This window comes from Rhinatrema bivittatum, chromosome 9 (assembly GCF_901001135.1).
Source record: "Rhinatrema bivittatum chromosome 9, aRhiBiv1.1, whole genome shotgun sequence".
Lineage (NCBI taxonomy): Eukaryota > Metazoa > Chordata > Amphibia > Gymnophiona > Rhinatrematidae > Rhinatrema > Rhinatrema bivittatum.
The window spans coordinates 197,973,048-197,991,351 of NC_042623.1; the positions used below are offsets into that span (position 1 = coordinate 197,973,048).

General features: G+C 42.3%; 1 protein-coding gene across 1 annotated transcript in view; it reads right to left on the reverse strand.

The window, feature by feature from the left end:
- SLC16A14 (solute carrier family 16 member 14) overlaps nucleotides 1-15,894 on the reverse strand; it is a 77,687-nt gene extending 61,793 nt beyond the window's left edge. The window contains exons 1-2 of the mRNA XM_029616035.1: nucleotides 15,589-15,894; nucleotides 6,372-6,647 (exon numbers count right to left, since the gene is read on the reverse strand). Of these exons, the coding sequence (XP_029471895.1) occupies nucleotides 6,372-6,630 (259 nt within the window). The 5' untranslated portion in view covers nucleotides 6,631-6,647; nucleotides 15,589-15,894. The remainder of the gene's footprint in view (nucleotides 1-6,371; nucleotides 6,648-15,588) is intronic.
- Nucleotides 15,895-18,304: the final 2,410 nt, after the last annotated feature.

Genomic DNA, 18,304 nt, shown 5'->3' on the forward strand with positions numbered 1-18,304 from the left:
CACAATGTAAAGAAATTGATTGGATGTTGTGTTAGATGTCATCTGTGTTCTCAATGATTTATGTAGACTGTGGATGTGACGTAATTTGATTTGATCTTTAAATAGCTGTTTCCAGGAGTACATCCAGTTGAGCAGAGATGCCGAGTTAGACGAAATACGTTGAGAGGTAACGTTACCACCATGTCGTGTGTTTCTATTAATAAAAGGTTTTTACGTCTTTTTAATTCTATTTTTCATTTATTTTGTAGATAACAAGACCGCTGAGGCAGGCGGCGGTTGCCGAAACATGGGCCTGTGTCGGGCTATGGGACATGTTTGTAGTTGAAATCGTGTGCATAATTACACAGCGTTGACACAGTTTCTACAATCTGGTGTGAGGACGACTCTTATTCAATTAAGTGGAAATTTTTTCTTGAGCGTATAGTAATTGTTTTTTGCCTATCAGCAAATGATTGATGAGTTTGTGTTTACCTCTGATGCCACCTGCAGCCCATTGCAAGGCAAGAGACAGGTTATTAAATGTAAACACTTGGTGTCTGATGCTGTGGCTGTGTTATAGAAATAAGTATTCTTTTTGAATTTTGGTTACATTTATCATAAGATTACACAACCTGCATGTTATACCTCTTCTTGGTTTTCCTATTTATCGATTAAAAACAGAAGACGACGATGCTCTTTTTGTTGTTCATTATTGATAAACAGCATACACTAAAAAAAAATGGCATTCAGCCCCTCCCTTTCCTGATTAAACACACCCCCAAACCTTTTTTCTTTTAAAAAGCCATCCAAGCTTGCCTTTCTTCCTTTGACACACACACACACACACACACCCCCGTCTGCACAGGTTATCAAAGCCCCAGGGTCCAAAGGCGGCAGGAGTGATCTCCAGTTACATCCTCCAAAATAGTGCCGCATGACCTGAGGCCACTGCGGTTTTTTAGTACAAACAGAGCTGGTTTTGGGAGGGGTGGTTTCTTGTTGGTATTGAGTACTGGCACCTTTTTTTTCCCTCTACTTGCTTGATTTGCCCTATAATCCTTAAAAAAAAAAAAAAACCCCAAACATGCATCCTGCTTGTGAGTACTGGGATCTTTTTTTCCAGTAAGACAGCACAGAGAACAACACTGGCAGGGCAGGAGCAACTGGGACTCCTTCCTGCCCCTCTGGACTCCAGGGCTCAGATAAGCCGCACAGGGACCCTTTCTTTAACGTTTGGCACGTGGCTGTACTCGGCAGGGTAATGGGGGCTGGCTGCTATCTTTCAGCGTTGCTGGTTTTCTATCATTTTATTCACAAAATGAGACAAAATGACACGGGAAATGACAAAAAACATTTCCTATATTAATTGAAATAACAGTACAACTATACCTCTCAACCAAATGTGACAACGCTCTATGCATACATGGACAGAGTATTTCAAATAACAATACATTCCTAACACAGACCCTTCCCACCTGCCCTACTGCAGCTGGCTTTTGGTTTTAAGTTAAGTTATTATATAGGACCAATGGTCACTAGTGGCAGGGAAGGAAGTCTACACATGTTAGGGAATAGTTTCTAGAGTTTTCTACAGATTTTTATTTCATGGTGACACCACTGGATGACATCACCTATTTGCGTGGCAAATTATCTGGCTGTCCACCCAGAGCACCCAGTGTAGGAAAGCAACTTACTTGTCAGACATGAGAGAAAAGGCATCACCAGGAGGGCATTCAAAGAGAGGATGTCCTGTTTGCTGGATGTGGATTAGGGCCTAGCCACTGCAGTAACAGCTAGGAGTGATGAGGTCCTGGACGGCCTACAGGGGCAACCAGTGAAAGTGCGCGTGACAGAAGGCTACACCGGACTGGTATTAAAACAAATAGACCGTCACTGATCTCACGATAAGGGGAAATTTGGGGGTCTAGTGATCACAATACTGCGTGTGTTCCATACTCAACTCCTGCCTGAAGTGGACAAGGGTCCAAGGACTTCGAGGGGGGAAGGGCAGAGTGGACTAACTTCAAAGACGAGTAGCATTGAGCAGGCCCTATCCAGGAATCTGGAAGCTGAACAATAGAGAGAAGCTTTGGCCAGTAATAAAAGGAATCGCCGAAAAGGAAACAAATCTCTGTGTAAGGAAAGGTCAGCAAAGGAGACAGCAGAAGTGGTAAACACAAAAATGTTAATATTCAGCCAAAAAAAAAAAGCAACAACAGACAAAGAAGGATAGGTAGAATTATCATGAGAAACAAAAGGGAGGCAGAGAGGGCAGTTATATGGGCAAAGACACAAATAGAAGGGAAGCCCAACCAGATAGAGGAGGAAATAAAAGCTACTTTCGATATGTTACGGAGAGGTAAAAAAAAAAAAACAAAAAACCAAAAGTGGAATAAGTAAGATAATGAGAGCGATAACTTAGATTGTGAGCCCTCTGGGGATAGGGGAATACCTGCAGTACCTGAAGCGCTGAAAAACGTGCGCAAAGCGGAATATAAACATCTAAACAAATGAATGAAAAATGGGATTTGGGAAGGGGACAAATGGCAGGAATCTTCAGTTCTTTTGCTTGATATTATAAGAAAAAGGAGGCGACGGACATAAGCTAAGAAATGGGGAGGTCCAAATTTAGACACAGTCCGGATAGCAAAGTTAGCCGGATAAAGTTATACAGCTAACTCCGAATATCGGAGTTAGCCGGTTAAGTTATGCTGCTAACTCAAATCTTTCCAGTTACATCCCCAGAATGCCCCCAACTTAGCTCCTGATTTACTAAGGGGGCCGATGTAATATAGCACGCTAAGCCTAGCACACAGCTTAATGAGCGGCTGCATGTGCGTTTTTTAACGCACTAAAATAATTCCCGCCGCAGTAAGGGGATTAGCGCGTCCAAAACACGTGTCGTAGCTAATAGCACTCATCTCCCGTAAATGCCTTCTAGATGAGGCTTTTACCTAGCGCCCCTGATGCAGAAAAAAAAAAAAACCCCGGCGCCCAACGCTCGCCCGTTAACACGGCAAACTTACCGCCAGCCCCCGGAGCTGGCGTTAAGTCGTACTACGACCCAAGGGCCCAAGAAGAAAAATGGTGCTGTCAGTGGTTCCTCCTACTTAGTATCGTTGTGATACTTAAGATCAAGCCCCTCAAGTAGTGGAAGTTTACAAAAAAAAAAAAAAGGAAAGGCTCGATGAGAAGAAAAAATAATTTGTGGCCACACGATACACACGCTGCAGGCGTGCGTGCGAGTTATCTGTGGCGGGATAAAAACAGACGCTCGTGTTGGGCGCCCGTTTTCCTAGCCCGCGCACAGCCGCGCCTCCAGGCCGCCCGGTGGTTTTGAGCACTAGGGACCCACAATTCGTCCCTTGCACATCCTGTCTGGCACAGCCACCGATTTACATACGGCATCGGGCGCCCAGGGGCTGCGGATGTGCATGCGTTAGGAAAAAAAAAAAGGGCACTCAACACCAGCGCCCCTTTAACCGCGTGCTTTTGATGCGCCGGCCCCTAAGGGGTTTTCTCACCGACGCAAAATGAATCTGGCCCTTAGCTGGCTAAATGAGGAGACCAGCCTGATATCGAGTAAAGGCTGAATTGTAATAAAACCGTCTTTGATTTTATGTATTTGGTTTTATTTTTTAATTTTAAAATTTATGAATGTGAATTCTGTGAAACGTTGTGATTGTCAATAGAACGATGGCATAGAAATAAATAAATAGATAAAATAAAGTCCAGCTGCCTGTCTTATTAAATGGCTAGACTTTAGCTGGATAAGTGCCCAACTATTCATTAAGCAGGCTGACTTCTGTGTTACCTGGCTTAAATGCTTTTAAATATGGACCTCAGTATTGATAAAAATCAAAATTATTGCAAACTCTTTTACAAAGGAGAAGCTACTTAAAGTACTTACATAAATGAAAAATGAATAAGGCAATGGCACTAAATGGATACCAAAAGAGCTCCAGAATGTGCTGAGTGCACGCCTTGTAATTCTGTTCGGTTTGAACTTAAAGAGGGGGGGTAGGTTCTGAGGGACTAGAGGAGAGCAGATGTCCTGCTACACAAACGTGGGAGCAAGGTTTAGGTGGGCACCCTCAGATCTAAGGAAATATTACTGAAGAAAAACGATAGGCAGGACTTTGAAGATGATAAGGCACCAGCCAAGCTGATTTCACAAAGAGAAGATCCTGTTAGACAAACTTGAATGAGGTGACAAGGTGATGTCTTCTGGGAGGTGCAGTGGATTTCAGTAAAGCTTCTGACATGGTTTCGCACAGAAGACTGGTAAGCAAGTTGAATGGGATGGGAAGAGGGCAGAAAGCTGCAAACTGGGGAGGAATTGGATGAACATCAGGTCACAGAGAGCAGGGTGAAATGAAGTCCATTTTTTTCTGAAGGAAAAGAGACCAGTCCACTGCCTAGAGCTCAGTATTAGGACTGGTTCTTTTTCACATCCGCATTAGTGACCTTGCTGAGGAGCTTGAGGGGAAAATATGCTTGTCTGCAGAAGATACAAAACTCTGTACTAGAGTTGACACATGGGAAATGGCGGAAAAAAAAAAGGGGTCTTGAAAAAAAATGAAGAATGGTCAAAAGGTCAAGCGTTGGAAAAATGAGCTTCAATGTTAGAAAACGTAAAATCATGTACTTTGGATGCAAAACCGCATGTCAGCTAGGACAAGAACTAGAAACTGTTAACCAAAACAGAGGTCGAGGAGTAATCACTTGCTGACTTCAAGGCAGTCAGTCAATGTAATAAGACTAATCAGAAATGAGCACAGTACTCAAGGTGGGGTCTTGCTTGTGACCTCTACAAGGGCACAAAGAATGCAATATGGCCCTTGTAGAGGTCACAAGCAAGACCCCACCTTGAGTACTGTGCTCATTTCTGGAAGACATTCCTTGATAAGGACAGAAACGGTCAGAAAAGGGCTCGCAAAAGGATTCAAGACCTGCAACACAAATCGTACAAAGAAAAACAAAGCCGCTCAAGATGTTTTTGCTGGAGGAAAAAGAAATGGGGGAATATGGAACATTCAAAATATTTGAAAGGTTCCAATAAAATATGAAATTAAGACATTTTCCATAGAGAAGGAGTCATGATCTGACGTTGCAGGGTTGAGCTGTAAGAAACTCGTGTAAGATGGCCAATTGAAGGGCACACTGATAAAATAGAAGAGTTTCTTGATAAAGATGCCAAGGATTTAAGAAATCCCCGGATGAGGATCCCCGGGCATCAGAACACAACCCGTGTCGGGACTTTGCGTATAATAGTGAGACTGGAGTGTGCAATTTTCACCAATAAGCACCACTTTATGAATGTGGAAAAGAAACATCAGCATTGATCAGAGTCAGCAGCCTTTTAATAGGTAAGAGACACTTGATAGAAGTATTATTTTATTGCATAAAAATATATAATTTGAATCTTTTCTTGTCACTTTGGGAGCGTATGAACCAGAGATCATAGCATTGCGAGGTGCTGGCAATACAAGCGTGGGCCATGCAGAGATGAAGTCCTTATTTGTTTGCTACAAGAATTGGTTTATGCATGCATTTAAAAATAGGCAAGGGAGTCTTTGGAATGAGAAGTTTGCCAGCAGAGGTAGGAGCAACCGAAACGGTAACAGAATTAAATATGCTTGGCAAATGAAACAGAGCACAATGATAAGGGCAAATGGAGCAGGGACAATAACAGAAAGAAGAAATGAGGGATGGGACATGAGTGTTTGCTCACCCATAGGGAACTTGAGAGGGCCAAGGAGGGGTTAACCCAACTCAATGGGCACAGCATGAAAGTGCGGCTGCACTGGACTTCCACAAAGATTGGATGATTACAACCCAAAACCAGTGGTAGGACTGCATCAAGGCTTTCGGCTGGGGCAACATTCACGAGCCACAGTCATAATCTTAACGTGAATGAGCAAGGGTGGGGTGAATGTTTTGTACAAAAGCCTCAAGGGTCTTTCTTGCTTTTTTGATTATTACAAAGCGTAGTAATAGGACAGGGACGGGGTCTTGGTGTTTAAGTCTGGGACGTGGAAGAAGCAAAGAGGAAAAGATAGAGGGGAATATTAATGGAAGAGAAGGCAGAGGGAGAAAGAGGAAGGTATGGGGCTCAGGAGAAAAGTGTAGGGGAGAAGGGAAAAGCAAAGACTGAAGATATCAAGGAGAAGAAAGAGTGAAAGTGGATCAAGATGTGAGTGGGGCACTGAAAGAGTGATTGAGCGGGATGAGGGGACTAAGGAGAGTGGAAGCCCTTATGGAGTGGGACTATCCCTGTTTATTTCTCTCCAATCCCTGTTTTCTCTCTATCTCAAGAAACTACTAGAACAAATGACGACTTGCAGACTATACAGTACTTTTGCAATAGGTTAACAGCCAAAGGAACATACCGACAATCAATGTGATGCCCATACTCAACGAGCTAACCCATGCTGTCAGGCCACGGCTCTGATTGAATTCATCAAGCCATTCCATATTTAGAATTCCTAGTGCCATCTGTGACCCCATGACAAGTATATGTACAAGAAAAGAAGAGAGAACGATCATCCAAGCCCATCCGCCATCTACGTTTGGATTGGGATTCAGAGATTTCTTCCTGGCTTTGGAGTCCTCTTTGGAATCATTACCGTCTTCAGCACTGGGGCACATCGTCTCCACACGATATTCTGCAATGTATAGAAGGCATGCTTTCACAAAAAAACATAAAGCTACATTCAATTGTTGCTTTCTGTTTAATATTTTTTTAAAAATTATTTTACTCTCTCTCTATATATATATATACACAAATATATACTGCATATATATATATACAAATATTCAAAGATAGTGCATCATAAGCCAGCAAATCAAAAAAGGTTATAGACAGATTTCAGTAAAATACAGTTTATTTCTCAAGAGTTTAAAACATGAGCGGCATTCTAAATCATGAACGGGCCTATGTACTAAAGGTTTTCTCTCATTGTGTTTCCATAGGAAAAATGCTTAGAACATAGGGCCCTAGACTTGCTGAGAGTCATCAAAAAGTATTCCTCTTCTCAAGAAAAATATTTTGTTGCTTTTCTATCGAGATGCTAAACACTACAAAGAGGGAAAGGCTAAGGAAATCTATATTATTACCACACAGAGATGTCTGAAAGTACTTTTGCTTGTATGGAGCAAATGAAACAATTCTGCTGCCTACAATACCCAACCACAATATCAACAGTGGGCCAAGGGATTTTTTAGTTAGTTTTTGGAAGGTTCTCTTTAATTCCCCATTTGACTGTTTGTTTTCTATAAAGCCTCCCACCCCATAAGGCATGTTCAGCTCCAGCCAGGAGGACTGGACAGAAGACTTCTTCAGGATATTCCCCTCTGTGCTATTCAGCGGTCAGCAAGGGTCACTGTACTAGTGACGGTTGTCTTACCTCCACTATCCCATCAGACAGGAAGCTCAATTCTCCTGTACCACAGTGTTGAGCCAGAGGACTGGACCAACACAGGCCAAGTCTCCTCCCATGCAACTTAATCTCCAGCATAATGAACTTTTACAAAGCTGAAGAGCGCAACAAAACATTTCAATGAAGACAGATCCATAGTGGTACAGGTTGCGATAAGTAATCTTTAACCATGCTTTTATTCTAATGAAAGTTTTGTGTTTTGTTTTGGATTTGTTTTTTGCTACAGTAATACAACTGCTAAGAGCTGTGTCCTGCACCAGTCAAAGTAAAATCATTTCAAAAACATCATGACTTACTGCCATAAGCCATATTATGCACCATTACAAATGACAAGTAGAAAGATTACCAAGAGACAGCATAACAAAATATAGCACGTTCTTTGGGAAGTAAAACAAAACCACATAGTCAACTTGCAAATAAGGTAAGCATATCACCTAAATTTACTTAGCTTAAGTGTGTTTATATGATTCATTACTTCAAGAATGAAAACCAGAGGTCGATGGACTCCAAAGTTCTTCTAATTTCCTTTATCGACTTTATTTAGCCGTTTGGCATTTGGATCGACCAAAGCTCTTGAGTTCTTTGGACAACAAGAATGGGCAAAAGCAGCACTTGGCAACAGTAATCATAGCATGGTCAAATCTGACTTGATAACGGAGGGAAGACACTAAGGAAATTTACTGCAATAGCATTTCACCTTCAAAAGGGAGATTATGAAAAAACGAGAAAAATGGTTTAGAAAAAAACTGAAAGGTGCAGCTGCAAAGGCGAAGAGCTTACATCAGGCATGGACACTGTTAAAAATATCTTGGAAGCCTAGACCGGTTGTATTCCAAGGCATTAAAAAAGGTGGAAGGAAGGCCAAACAACTGCCAGCATGCTTCAAAGGTGAGGTGAGAAAGGCTATTGTAGCCAAAAGAACATCCTTCAAAAAAAATGAAAAAGGGATCTGAATGAAAAACAGGAAACATTATAAGCTCTAGCAAGTTAGAGGCAAAGCATTGATAAGGAAGGCAAACACAGAATTTGAAAAGAAGCTTGCCATGGAAGCAAAAATTCCTAATAAAACCTTTTTCAGGTACATTTGAAGCAAAAAGCCTGAGGAATCATTTGGACCATTAGATGATCAAGGGGTAAAAGGGGCACTAAGGGAGGACATAGCCTTAGTGGAGAAATTAAATGAATTCTTTGCTTTGGTCTTTACCGAGAAAGATGAAAGGCAGATACCGATGTCAGAAGTGATATTTAAATGTGATGATTCAGAGGAACTGAAACAAACCTTAGTGAACCTGGAAGATGTAATAGGGCAAATTGACAAACTAAAGAGTAGAAAATCACCTGAACTAGATGGTATACATCCCAGAGTGCAGAAAGAACTGAAAAATGAAATTGCAGACCTAATGTTGGTAATTTGTAAACTATCATTAAAATCAGCTATGGCACCTGAAGATTGGCCAACCTAATTCTGGTTTTTAAAAAGGAAACTCTTGAGGAAATTATAAAGACATGGGATAGAAAGCAATGTTCTGTTGTGAATTGAAAAATGGTTAAAAGATAGAAAACAGAGTAGGGCTAAATGGTCAAATTTATCAATGGAGAAAGGTGAATAGTGGGGTGCCCCATAAATCTGTACTAGCACTACTGCTTTTTAACATATTCATAAATGCCCTAGAGATAGGAATGATGAGTGAAGTGATCAAATTTGCTGATGATACAAAATTAGTCAAAGCTGTTAAAACACAAGAGGATTGTGAGAAATTGCAAGACGACTTCGCAAGATTGGGAGACTAGGCATCTAAATGGCAGATGACATTTAATGTGGACAAGTGCAAAGTGATGCATGTAGGGAAGAGCAACTCAAATTACAGCTACACAGAGCAAGGTTCCACATTAGGAGTCACCACCCAGGAATAGGATCTAGGCATCATAGTGGAAAACATGTTGAAATCCTCTGCTCATTGTGTGGCGGTGGCCAAGAAAGCAAACAGAATGCTAGGAATTATTAGGAAAGGAATGGAGAATAAAATAGAGAATATCATAATGCCCCTGTATCACTCCATGGTGCAACCACACTTTGAGTATTGTGTGCATTTGTGGTCATCGCATCTCAAAAAAGAGACATAACAGAATTAGAAAAGGTACAGAGAAAGGAGACCTAAATGATAAAGGGGATGGAATGATTCCCCCTATAAAGAAAGGCTAAAGAGGTTAGAACTCTTCAGCTTGGAAAAGATGGCTGAGGGAAGATATGATAGAGGTCTATAAAATAATGTTATAGATCACTGTAACTCCCTATTACTAGGCCTACCTTCAGGACTATTAAAACCACTACAGGTTTGATATAGTCTCACCCTTTGCATCACAGTATGTATGTCGGGTTATTGGTCTGCTGGGGGGGAGGGGCTTGAAATGGGGGATTCATTTTGTAAGGATACATAATGGCGACTTCTCTGTGATATTGTCCGTTGGACTCTGACGTGTACCTTTGTCCGACGGACTGTTATTGTATTGTTACATTTACTACGCAATAAAAAAATTGTTTATGCTAAAACCACTACAGTTATTACAAAATGCCTCAACAAGACTTTTATTAGGGACAAGGAAATTTGACCACATCACCCCCTCGCTGATAGCAACTGCACTGGCTGCCAGTAATTTTCAATATCAATCAACAGAAACCCCTGCCTAATAGAAGTGACACAGCAAACACTAAGATCGCAAAACCAAAGACTATGAACTGTGCCTACCACGCGGAGTGCACATCTAACACAAACAAGAAACCAAATGTGCTCCATCGCAGGCCCCAAGTTGTGGAATTCTCTACTTGAGACGTTACGTATAACAACAGAAAGAAAGCGTTTCAAACGTGAACTGAAAACCTGGCTCTTCAAAAATGCATGTGATCCGACTTAAAATATCAATATGCAGAGAACTTCTCTATCAAAATATAGATAATGTTAGAAGAATGAGTTATAAGTGAAGAGAGATGAAAAGTATAATATGACAACTTACTGACTAATATGTGAAGGTTATTGAAATGGAACTTCTGTATCAAAATGTACTGTCCTAGCCCCCTAGTTAACATTTTTTTCGTGTTGTGTTGATCTAGAATATGAATGTTGCTTTTGTAAACCGTTGTGATCTTCTTTTGGAATGCCAGTATATAAAATGCCCAAATAAATAAATAAATGTTCTTATCCCACTGTGCAAAGTTGGTAGATGCTTATCCTCAGTGACACATGGCTGTTATTGCTGCATAAGGCATTTTCACCATGCAATGAGTCAAGGGATGTGAAGACTTATACAATCAAGAAATTTTGGTTTTTATTTCTTAAATACTTTAGGAATATTTTTACAATTGTTCTTTCATTATTAAAGTGTAGATCAGTGAAATAAACTCTTATTGTCGTGCATTTTTATGTGTAAAATATACAAGGGTGTGAAGACTTTTACAAGGTAGTGAATATCAAGTATGTTGAAAACTGTGCAGAAGCACGCACAAACCCACTGCTGAGCAACCACTGTGCATACTATGAAGATCCCCTCCACGCACACACCTCTCTTACTACTGCCACTGGCAGAAAGTGGAGCTGCCAACTTCTATAACCTATAAATTGATGTGATGTGCCGACGAACGTCAGTATAGAAAAACTTAAAATAAATAATTAAATAAACAAACAAACCTGTGCTAGGGATGTGCACTGATTTATTTTTCATGTCGTTTTCGATTCAGGTCGTTATCTGTCAAATTTCATTTTTATAATGGTTTGGGAGGTAGTTATTTCATGTATCCCTCATTTCAGAGTTAGTGTGCAACACAGCCAAGACTGAACTCCTCCTCATCTCCCCGGACCACAATAACCTTTCCCTCCCCAGCCCCTCAACCGCCACAGCTGCCCAAGTGAGAGACCTCGGCGTTATACTGGACAACCCACTGAACTTAAAAAAAAAATTAACACAACAAAAGTATGCTTCCACAAACTATAAATTCTGAAAAAGCTTAGACCCTCTCCTCCACTTCTATGATTTCCAGACGGTCCTCCAAGCTACCCTCTTCTCAAAAATCGACTACTGCAACTCCCTCTTCCTTGGCCTCCCCGCAACTACCACAAAACCCCTGCAGATGCTCCAGAATGCCGCCGCCAGAATCTTAACCAAACTCCAGCCGAGGAGACCACATCACGCCCATCCTCAGGAATCTCCATTGGCTCCCCCATAAGCTTCAGAATCCTTCATAAGTCCCTCACTATTATGCACAACCAGCACTCGCTCGAACTAAAAATCCCGCTTCGACTCCACACCTCAAATAGACCGGTTAGAGCTGCCTAGAAAGGAACCCTCCAAGCTCCCCCCCCCCCCCACCCACCCCCAAATCCACTCTTCAGGAGGTCAGGAGGCAGGGTGTTCCACAGAGATGGCCCAGCTGCCTTCCCCGCAGCTGGGCCATCTCTGTGGAACACCCTGCCTCCTGACCTACGCCAGGACCACTGCCTGCTGACCTTTAAGAAAAAACTTAAGACCTGGCTGTTCAAACAAGCCTATCCTTAACCTTATAACATGTAATGTTACAGTCAGTAAATTCACATTGTATATATCGTATAGGTGTATTATTGTTATAACTAATATCATTTATATGTTCCTTTTACATCTGCTATTCGATATATACTACTACTCAATTGTTCCTTCACTCCTTACCTCCTTCTATCCTCCAAGCTCTAGTAGCCCTCGTTTTCATTGTAACTCACCTCCCCCTCTTAAACGATTAAGTTAATGTTCGATGTAAACCGATAGTGATATGACTTGTGTCACGAACGTCGGCATAGAAAATAAATAAATAAATAAATATTGAGGTTTAGTGCGCACTAAGTCCCTGTTCTCATGTCTTACTATCCTCTTCTAAAAGAGCCAGTAAGGAGACAGCCAATGGGAACACAGAACCATACCTCTAGCTAACGAAATACTCCCCAATTGACATTTTTTAACTTATTGGTAACATTTGTGTTAATGCGCACTAAATTTAATTAGGACGCACTTAGTCCGAAATCAGAAAACTGGGGGGGTGCATTAAGTTCCGTTAGTGCGCACTAACATGAAATTTCACAAAACTTTGACTTTTTTTTTGTTTGTTTCGGGCCGCTCCCAAATAGACAATCTCGTTGTCATTGTCTATTTCGTTTAAAACTGAATGCACATCCCTAGTGCTTAAGCTCCCTGCATGTGTTTGCCTGCAAGCGTGCAGATCAAAGCAGCCAACAGGAGATGAGAGAAGAAGCTACACGAGGAAAGCACACAACAGAACTGCATGACTACCCAGAGAAACTAAGAGGAAGACATGAGCGATTTGGGCGCGCTGACTTGTTAATTTGTAAAGTGTTAGTTTAAGGTGTATTTAGTGACAGGAGCTGTCAGTGTAAATCAGAGGCAAAACAGCCTGCAGCTCTGTAGTCGGGTGACTGGGACTCTGAAGCACAGGCCCCCTTCACCTAAAGAGGGAAACACGTCAGTTGGGAGGGCTAGCCAGTAACAGGACTAGGAGGGGCACCTGTACCTAGGAGGGGCCAGTGATATCTGCCTCTGCCTGGTCACTGCTGTAACGGGATGATACAGTAAAAGTCGCGGGAGAGCGGGCGACCCGGCGCGCGCACAGGCCACTCTCCTGTGCGTGCGATTCAGTAAAAAAAAAAAAAAATTCAAATTAGGGCCCGCGGTAAAAAGAGGCGCTAGGGACACTAGCGCATCCCTAGCACCTCTTTTTTTGACAGGAGCAGCGGCTGTCAGCGAGTTTGACAGCCGACGCTCAATTTTGCCGGCGTCTGTTCTCAAACCCGCTGACAGCCACGGGTTCGGAAACCAGACGCCGGCAAAATTGAGCGTCCGGTTTTCAACCCACGAGCCGCAGGCCGATTTTACATTTTTTTTTACTTTTGGGACCTCCGACTTAATATCGCCATGATATTAAGTTGGAGGGTGCACAGAAAAGCAGTTTTTACTGCTTTTCTGTGTACTTTCCCGGTGCCAGCAGAAATTAACGCCTACCTTTGGGTAGGCGCTAATTTCTAAAAGTAAAATGTGCGGCTTGGCTGCACATTTTACTTACTGAATCACATGGGAATAACTAATAGGGCCGTCAACATGCATTTGCATGTTGCGTACGCTATTAGTTTTGGGGGGGGTTGGCTGTGCGTTTTCAACACGCTATTACCCCTTACTGAATAAGGGGTAAAGCTAGCGCGTCAAAAACGTGCGTCCAAACCCGCATTAGTGAGCAAGTGTACTGTGGAGCAGTCACCATAGCATATAGCTATGTGCTGGTGGCCAAACCAGCGCCCTGCAACTCTGGGGGTGCAGTACGTAGAAACCAAAGTGCCTAGTGTTTGATGGAGGGCCAGGGCGGTGAGTAGCAGGTGACCCCTGCTGTGTTATATTGCCTGTTGTGAACTATACATCTGGAATAAGCCAAAGCTGCAGCCCACACCGCTGCAACCTGAACTACTGGCGTCTCTTGCCCAATCATCCAACCACCTTTGTTCAGGATCTTTTTTAAAGGTTTTATTTTATTTAATATTACCACCTACCACCCTGGTCTTCAATAAAAATCACCTAAAGCAGTGAACAAAAATAAAAAAAAAACCACTATTTCACTCAACAAACCTCACATAAAATACATAAGTGAAAACACACTGGGAGGACTAGCAAACCACCAAACTTGTGACCCCGTTATTATTTCTCTGCCCTCTTCCAGCCCTGAAGAAGTCCATCGTTTCCTTAATTATTGCCATAGGACCATTAGACAGTGAACCCTTGCATCCAGAGCTCCAAGGTGCCCTTCACCTGCCATCCCCTCTCTCTCCCCCCAAAAGATATTCACCAAGATCCAACCTCACTGCCACAAAATTCCCTTGATAATCATTCCACTGCCACGACTAACTAGAAACCTCCACACCCAGCCTTGCTATGAGCACAAATTGTTGAAAGGTGAGTTACAAATCATAAAAGGTAAAGTATAAAAAGTTTGTTAGTTAGACCCTTCCTGCCTGTATCCTCTGTCACCAGCTCACAGGCCTCAGGGACAGGAAAGGGGGAGGAATCCAGACATGTAACAATATGGTCAAGAAACGGAGAGAGATGTCAGGGCCACTGGTGTCCCGTGGTTTATTTATTGCCACAGTGTCCTTCTGCTGTTTGGATACAACTTTTCTAATGCTTTTGCTGTGAGAGCAGGGGTTGGTGCTTGGAAGGAGCAGCACAGAAACATTGCATCCTGGTAGCCCTGAGACCACCTCTCCCGGGCTGATTGCAGCTCGGTTGCTGGAGCAGTCGTAATTGGCTGAGCAGCTCCTCTCCTTATCCTCTGCTGGGAAACTGTTGTCCTATTAAATCTGTTGACTTTAGCTCTTCCCCCCCCCCCCCCCCTCTCCTCCACTTTCCAGCACTGCAACGATTACAATCCCAGGCTATCAGTCTTCAAACATTTTAGATTTACAAGCCTAAACCAAAATTTAAAATAAAAACCGAACAAGCCAGCAGAATTGCCAAAACCTCGTTGCGAGATGAGGTTTTTAAATCATGCAGCTGTCATAGGTCCTCTCACCACATTTGAAAGTTTGATCATCTTTAAATTCTAAGAAAATAAATATTTACACAAACACATCTAAGACTTCAGCACATCGGCAAACAAAAGTCTGGAAGTCGGAAGCGCAGCTGGCTCCCTTCCAAACAAATCTGCAATCGCCCAGCACAAGGAGAGAGCAGCCAGAAAAGCGCCCCCCCCCCCCCCCAGGAGCACGCAGTCCGGGCGGCCAGCGAGAGGGCGCAGCGCTTGCCCCCGAGCTGCTTTATCCCGCTGCAAACCCAGCGCGCCGGGGGGAGGGGGGAGTCCTCCTCCTGCGGAGCTCGCGGCCGCCCGGGCCGGGGTTCCCTTACCTCTCGCGCCTCAAGCAATGAATGACCGGCAGTTACCCCTGGCAGCGGCAGCGCGCGCCTCTCTGATCAGAAAATGAAGCCGCTGCCAATGCAGACGAACAGGGAGCTGGGGGCAAACATCCCCCCCCCTCGAGAGACCAATAGATCAAACACGGGGGGGCGGACACCGCTCCCCGCGCCTCCGATCGCACAGTCCGGAGCCCCTGCCCGGCCCCCTCCGCCTCATTCACTCTTTCCCTTCTACCTTTCCAGCGGCGGCTGGCGTGGATCAGGATCCGGCCGTTATGCCCGAGCCCGCTGCGGCTCCGATCGTTTCCCTGTTTTGCACGAAATAGCGAGTCTCGTTCAGACGATTCACCGGCATGTTGCAGTCCTCGCCTTGACTGCAGATTTTATTTCTTTTTTTGATTCATGATCATAAAAGTATGTGCAGTTTTCACCCTATGCACTCTTTTGGTTGCTAGGACCGGCTAATTCTGGTTTGCCAAAAGGACGCTTGCAAGTCACTCACGCGCACCCTCTGGTGGCGGGATGAAGTTTGTATCCATGGTTAAAAAGCACAAACTTGGATCTGTTTTATAAGCACGGCGTGAGTTAAAGATACAAGTTTGCCGATTTTAGGGAACAACAATGACCGAAGATTTGAGTCATGTCAGACACGAAAGCCTTTTGAAAAGTGTTCTTTGTTGGGTTTTTTTCGCAGTCAGCCATCTAGCACATCCCAGACTGACTCATGGCTGTATATCAGAGTGCCTGTCTATATCTGGTCAATGTACATGTCATGGTGTTGTGCGCGATAATAAAAATGAAGCGGTGTTTACAAGATTTTGATGAATCCTACTGTTGATCTAAAAATGTCAGCCACTCCGAGGGAATGAAGTAGTCAGCAAAGTCAAATTCTCCGATGCGATAAAATATACTCATTAATTATTTGAATATGCACATTAATTACGTGTTAAGGGTAGATTTGTTATGGCAAGCCCTTATTTTACCTTTGTTGGACGAGTTGTAGCGTTAAAACAAATGATAACTAAAGAATTCATGAAGCCAACAGCAACTATCAGTGGACACCCTTCTGCATGATTAATAATGTTATTTCTATGACGGTGTCCTACGGTTTAGTAAAATACACTACTATCTGTTTAGTAGCAATTTTAATAGATCATTCTTAAAATGCAAACATGTATTTTGCCTAGGCAGTTTTAATGGTATACAGCTATATGGTTTTCATAATGTTTTCACAAATGTAAAAAAAAAAACCACCTTGCATATTACTCTTGGGGAAATTCTGCGCACAAAAACTTAAAATTCTGCAAAGCTCTGCATATTTTATATTGGTCAAAATAACACAATTTACATGACACTCTTTAAGTAATTACATTTTACATTAATTCAGAAAAAGGTTATTACTTAAAGATGCAGAGTTTTAAATATTTTGAGCAGAAAATCTCTAGAAATTCACTGTAAGATTGTCCCTTCCACTCTCTCTCCTTACTCCCCTGGCCACGTTGCCTTCCACTTGCCAGTATCTCTCCCCTCCATCTCTAGGCTCAACCCCTTCCACTCTATCGCCAGTCCCAGAGATTAACTCCGTTCTCAGTACTGCCCCTCACACAGGCTCATAAGAAAGAAAATGCCATACTGGGTCAGACCAAGGGTCCTTCAAGCCCAGCATCCTGTTTCCAACAGTGGCCAATCCAGGCCACAAGAACCTGGCAAGTACCCAAAAACTAAGTCTATTCCATGTAACCATTGCTAGTGGCAGTGGCTATTCTCTAGGTGAACTTAATAGCAGGTAATGGACTTCTCCTCCAAGAATGTATCCAATCCTTTTTTAAACACAGCTACACTAACTGCACTAACCACATCCTCTGGCAACAAATTCCAGAGTTTAATTGTGCGTTGAGTAAAAAAGAACTTTCTCCGATTAGTTTTAAATGTGCCCCATGCTAACTTCATGGAGTGCCCCCTAGTCTTTCTACTATCCGAAAGAGTAAATAACCGATTCACATCTACCCGTTCTAGACCTCTCATGATTTTAAACACCTCTATCATATCCCCCCTCAGTCGTCTCTTCTCCAAGCTGAAAAGTCCCAACCTCTTTAGTCTTTCCTCATAGGGGAGTTGTTCCATTCCCCTTATCATTTTGGTAGCCCTTCTCTGTACCTTCTTTTTTTTTTTTTATAATTTAATCTTTATTAAGATTTTTCAAGAAAAGAAATACAATATTCACATTACTGTGCATAAACAGGAAATTCGATAGGCAACATAATACATTCATACAACTTATTCCCACAATCCAAATTATACAAATTTGTCTATTCGAATACAAATAATGGGGGGACTGAAATTTATATAATGTTGTATAAATAATAATCAATAAAGAGAGGGTTACCTAAATTATTTATTTAATCGACCTTAACTTCAGATGTTACTGTTGGTACTATTTTATTCAAACTAACCTCAATCTTATCCTTCAGAAAAACTTCTAGATGTGAAGGCTCTGTGAATACAAATTTTTTCCCCTGAAAATTTATAACACATTTACTCGGATATTTTAGCTAAAAGGATGCACCTAATTCTATAACTTTCATTTTCAGGGAAAGAAACTTCTTTCTCCTTGCCTGAGTAGGCTTGGAGACATCTGGAAATGCATAAACCTTCTGTCCACAGAACATTACATCTTTGTTTTTAAAAAATTTATCCAAGATGAACTCTTTATCTTTTTCTAGTGCAAAGGATACAAACAGCGTTGTTCTATTATTTATTATATCCAATGAGTCTTCCAGAAATGTGGATACTCCTAGTGTATTATCCTCGCCTGCTCTAGGTATGTTACCGCTTTGAACCTGAATATAATAAATTTTTGATATTAAAGGAACCTCTTCACATACCAAATTTTCCCTAACATATTTTGAAAACATTTCAAACGGTGAGATTAACCTAGTGATAGGAAAATT